At 27.8% G+C, this 5,221-nt stretch overlaps 1 protein-coding gene across 1 annotated transcript; it reads left to right on the top strand.

Moving 5' to 3' along the window:
* The first annotated feature begins 198 nt into the window (after positions 1–198).
* On the top strand, positions 199–4,539 carry LOC142320314 (dTTP/UTP pyrophosphatase). Its single transcript, XM_075358022.1, has 4 exons — positions 199–474; positions 593–834; positions 1,876–2,022; positions 4,185–4,539. The coding sequence occupies exons 1-4, from the start codon at positions 385–387 to the stop codon at positions 4,342–4,344; spliced, it is 639 nt and encodes a 212-aa protein (XP_075214137.1). The 5' UTR covers positions 199–384; the 3' UTR covers positions 4,345–4,539.
* The last annotated feature ends 682 nt before the right edge of the window (positions 4,540–5,221 follow it).

The following is a 5,221-nucleotide window of genomic DNA, read 5'->3' on the forward strand; positions in this document are numbered from 1 at the left end:
TAAATAATATTTAAATAAAAGTTTGATGGTTAGCAAATTGCGTTTGAGCAGTTAATTTTACCGATGATTTTGTATTATTAATTTACTACTGAAATTTATTTTATCGTTATTTTTAAAATGAATTTCATGAAAAAATAATTTAACAGAAACAACGAAGGAAATTCTTACTTTTTTCTTTACTCGTTGCTGTTATCAGCTCTTCTGTATGCCGGCTTAGAGCAGTTATAATAATTGAGGTTAGAAAACAGTGTTGCATAATATACTGTTCTATCATAAGATATTCTATCTTTACATAAAGTAAAAATAAGTTTATGTATTCCTTCTTATTGGTTGAGAGTTTGTTTCAGTTTCATTCATAGTATAATATATAACTGCAACATCGATATGTTACAGCCAGTTAGACACATATTAGATGAAGTAAAGATTATTCTAGCTAGTTCTTCGCCTAGGAGAAGTGAAATTCTACATAGTTTGGTATTGCTTTGTTTTTTCATTAAATTTAAATCCAACTGTATATTAAACATTAGGGAGACTACTTTCTTTAATAACTGTATAGTATTTGCTGTTAACTTAACTTTATGTTTTATTACAGGGTTTAAAATTTGATGTAATTCCATCGAAGTATGAAGAAAACTTAAATCCTAAAGATTTTTCAGATTACGGTGATTTTGTTATGAAAACAGCTTACAATAAAGTGATAGAAGTTGCTGAAAGAGTTCCAGATAACAATTCTTTATCAACAGTTATCATCGGTTCAGATACTGTTGTCTCATTCAATGGAAAAATATATGGAAAACCTAAAGATAAAGGAGAAGCATTTACTTTCTTGAATGAGTAAGTGCAGAGTAACCCATTTATATTACATACCTAGACTTATTACTTTTTTCTTTTCTTTATTAGTTCTCAGTACATTGTTTAAATTAATAAGCATGAATACTGTGAAAGATTGATATTTATATTAAGTTGTACTTTGTGGCCTTGAAAATGTAATGAAAAGAATATTGTCCAAACTTAGAATTTTTATGTCCGTCTTTGAAGTTCTGTATTTTTGCTCAGAATTTTTTTGTTCTGTTAAACATATTAAAAGCTGCATAAAATCTGTGTTGCACCAAAATGAACCTTGAGTTTCTTAAGGCCATTTGTATTTTGGTAAAAGTTGTATTAGTTTAGAAGAAATTAATTCTTACATTACTAATAAGAAATAACTGGTGCAGTTGATTAAATTTATATTCCCCATATTGCTGTATGATTGATAAAAAGCAGATTAGATTATAAAAAATTATAAAATCAATATGCAGAGTGTTTTGTTTAATGTAATTTAAATTAAAAGTAGTCAGTCAGTTTATCTAAAATGACATCATAGATCAGAAGCTTGAGTTTTATTTATATGATGTCTGATTTGCTGTACATGTATCATTTTAATCTTGTAAATTTGACTAATCCACCGGGTTAGTCTAGTGGTTAAACTCATCATAAAAAAATCTAGAGTTCTAAGGTTCAAGTCCTTGTAAAGACAATTGCTTTTATATGGATTTGAATGCTAGACTGTGAATACCTTTGTTCTTTGGTGGTTGGGTTTATTATCCACTTTGGGAAGGCAATGGCAAACCACATGTAAAACCTGCCAGGAAAATTCCATGTGGAACCACCAAGGGTCAAACACGACTGAATGGCTAAATTTGATTTTTTTTTTAAATTTGATGGTTTATTAAAAGATTTATTTTTAATCTAAATCTAGAGTAAGGGAAGTATTTTTACGTTTATGTAATCCTATTTAGTCAAGTTACTGAATTCACTTAAATTTACTTTCCAATATTTTGTATGCTTTCCTCTCCACTGCTTATTGCTTAATGATATTACTATTTTTATTTATAGATTAAGTGGTAAGGTGCATACTGTATATACTGGTGTGGTAATCAAAAGTCCTTTTGAAGTAACTCAGTTTTACACCTCTACTGATGTAAAGATGGCACATTTAGAAAAAGATGTTATCGAGGCTTATATTGAAACAAAGGAGCCTTTGTAAGTTTCCTAAGGACAAGGTATTTTTCTTCATTACATTTATTTCAATAAAGCAATAAGTATTTTACTTTTAATTAAGTTGTGAGATTTTGTCATTTCAGTAATTAATTAATAAAAATTACTAGATGTAAACTGATTATTTAAGGTTCAGTTTAAGGGAACCTTGAGTAATATATATTTTTACCCCTTTAAGACTAGTGATTTTACATAAAATTAAAGTTTCTTCAAAATTCAGTGTGTAAGTTCTTGATTAGATTTACTTAAGTCTTTCTTAAGATATTTAGATATTTCTTAAGTCTTTTTCTTTCCTTGTATTATGTCTGTAGTAGAATTTGTTTTATTATATGGACTGTGTGGTTAACAGCTATATATTAATTTGAATTCATCTACATGTGAATATAATTAACTCTGTTGTGGTTTTGTCCGTGGCATTTGTCAATGAAAAATTATATTTATAAAATTTTAATCAACAAGTTTATTGTTTATAGTTTTATAAAATACATTCCTACTGTTTTGTTCATTTCTTCCCTCATTTTAGGTAGATTTCATAAGAAAGCTACCTACTGTAATGGGTACCCTGATATGACTTCCAGAAAATTTTGGCATATCTTCGCGTTTCACATCCCCTGGACCCCAAAACCACAGTCAGCTCAAAATTTTATTTATACATTTGTATGTATATATATTTATTTATAAAGTGTATATTTATATATTTCACTTTCTTGTGGATATGTTAACTGCCATAATTTTGCGCCATTCACTTTCATATTGTTCCTTAAAAATAACTAGTCCCAAAATCTCGGTCGAGTTTGTTAATGGCCAAAATTGGACCATGGGGGTGGTAATGGGGACTTTTTAAAAAAAATAGAATATTGCTATAATTTTCTTATTAAGTAAGATATCGAATTCGTTTAAAGTTCCTACTATTCTTTGGATAAGGGCCTAAAACGTATGTAACTAAAGGTTTTTGATATCACCAACCATTGGCCCAGGGAGTTGAAAAAATAGGGTTTCGAAGACAAAAAAGAATCATACCTCCCTTAATAGGCACAGTATTGAATCGGTTTAAAGTGGTCATTAGTCCTCTAAATATTACCTAAAACTTTTGTCTGAAACAATTTTTGTTATGACCAACCCTTACGGCAAAGGATGACCAAAATCTTGCTGGAATTGTAAGAAGATGGGGGCTACAATAGAATGAATGCTAAATGAATAGAATTATATGCTAAATTTGTAAAACCTTTTTCGCATGCAACCAATGTCATATTGAATAAATTTGAATTTTTTCTTAACTTTAAGGTGGAAATCTTTTTTATCCCCATACTTAGAACTGGTGAAATCTACCTCTGCCTTCCGACATACCAGAAGGGATTTTTATTATATGAAATAAACCTGATTGTTTCAGATATTTTATTTAAAGGTCCAGATAATCTCAGACTATTCAGATCAGTTCTCTTGTGCAGTCTCCAAACTCCAGACCACTTTCTAAAATGCTGGCTTATGTTAACACTATTTTTCACTTCCTTAAAAGAATTATTAATAACAAATAATGAAAATTTCATGTATGAGGCAGTCCAGAAACTAAGGCTTAACATCATAGCAGAAGATGTGAATCATCATAGTTAATAAATATTATCAAGAAGTTTTTATTATTTTAATGATGCTGTTTATCACTAAAGATCAGATTTATTAAAATTTCAAAAACTGGAAACTACATTATAAAATTTCTCATTCATTCCTTGCTTCTGATTGAAAAGAAAGAATATGCTAAATTTCATACTCTACAAAAAATATGGCTTCCTGCAACGTCTGGTTATTACTTGCATGAAAATCTTATTAATGTGTTGCAGTTAAGTAAACACATTACGCTCAAACATAAAGAATCAGCTGAATTTCATTCCAAAAAAAAATATATCAGGAATATTTTGAACAATGGGTAAAGTGTTGAACAGACTGTTAAATTAAAAGGATCAAACTTCGCAAGGTATAAGAGTCAGAAACAAATACATAAAATATTTTTATTTCATTGTTTTAAGATCTGATGATTTTCTTTTTAGTAGACTCATAATCATATTATTTTGGCAACCCGTTTTTAAGAAAATTTTTTACAGGAAAATCTACTATGATTTATTATGGACTGATTGTATTATTTTTCTTTTTAGGGATAAAGCAGGAGCTTATGGAATTCAAGGTATTGGTGGTAGTCTGATCGAGAAAGTAAATGGTGACTACTTCACAGTAATGGGATTACCTGTACACGAGACCTGTAAACACTTGGTAGAAGTTTGTAAAAGATTAAAACAACAAAATGAATTGAACTAAACATTTAAAAATGTTAACCAGTTTTTAGATTTTACCTTATAATTTAAGGTTAAATTAATTAATTTTTTTTTTTTTAATGGTTAATGATACAATATTAATTCTCTCTTACAGTACAGAAATACATTAAAATTTTTTTTTTACTTTTTGACAGAATGAAATTGCACATCAAGAAAGTAAATGTTGATGTAATGAAAATCAGTGTTTATTTTTTTGAGTTGATTATTCTCTCGCATTCCATCTCTTATTTAAACATTTTCTATTTTATCCTATAATTTTATACATCATAGGTGGAGTTTTATTCTTATTGGATTGTAAAAATGTTGGAAACTTATTTAGTTACCATTAGTTGATAAAGTTAATGTGTTACCAATTAACTGTACCAAACTATACCAATAAATCATAACTATACCAATAAATTAAACTATAAACTATACCAATTAATGATTAAAAGCATTTTCAGTGTAACTAGGTTCTAAGAGTCTATATTGCATTTGCATGCCTAATATTTGCATTTTTAATTGTAAAATAAACTTAAATATTAAATCAGTTTATGATAGTTCCCTTACAGAACAGACTTCTGCTGTTATATATATAATTATACACATAACAATAGTTTTAAATTGTTTAATGAATATTACCATGTCTAATTATTTTGAAATTGATATAAGATTTTACTATTTTGTTGATGTAGTTCTGATATTCACTGTACAAATCTAATATTCTGGATTTTATGGAACTACATTTGTTCCACATCAACAAAAATTCAAATTATCCAAAAGTTATCTTTAATGTCTTAGCTTTTATTTATGTTTACATTTACAGTTTAACATTAGTGTTTTATTTAATTGAATTTTCACTTGTTTTAACAGAAAAAAAT

Source organism: Lycorma delicatula, chromosome 2 (assembly GCF_047948215.1).
Source record: "Lycorma delicatula isolate Av1 chromosome 2, ASM4794821v1, whole genome shotgun sequence".
NCBI classification, from domain to species: domain Eukaryota; kingdom Metazoa; phylum Arthropoda; class Insecta; order Hemiptera; family Fulgoridae; genus Lycorma; species Lycorma delicatula.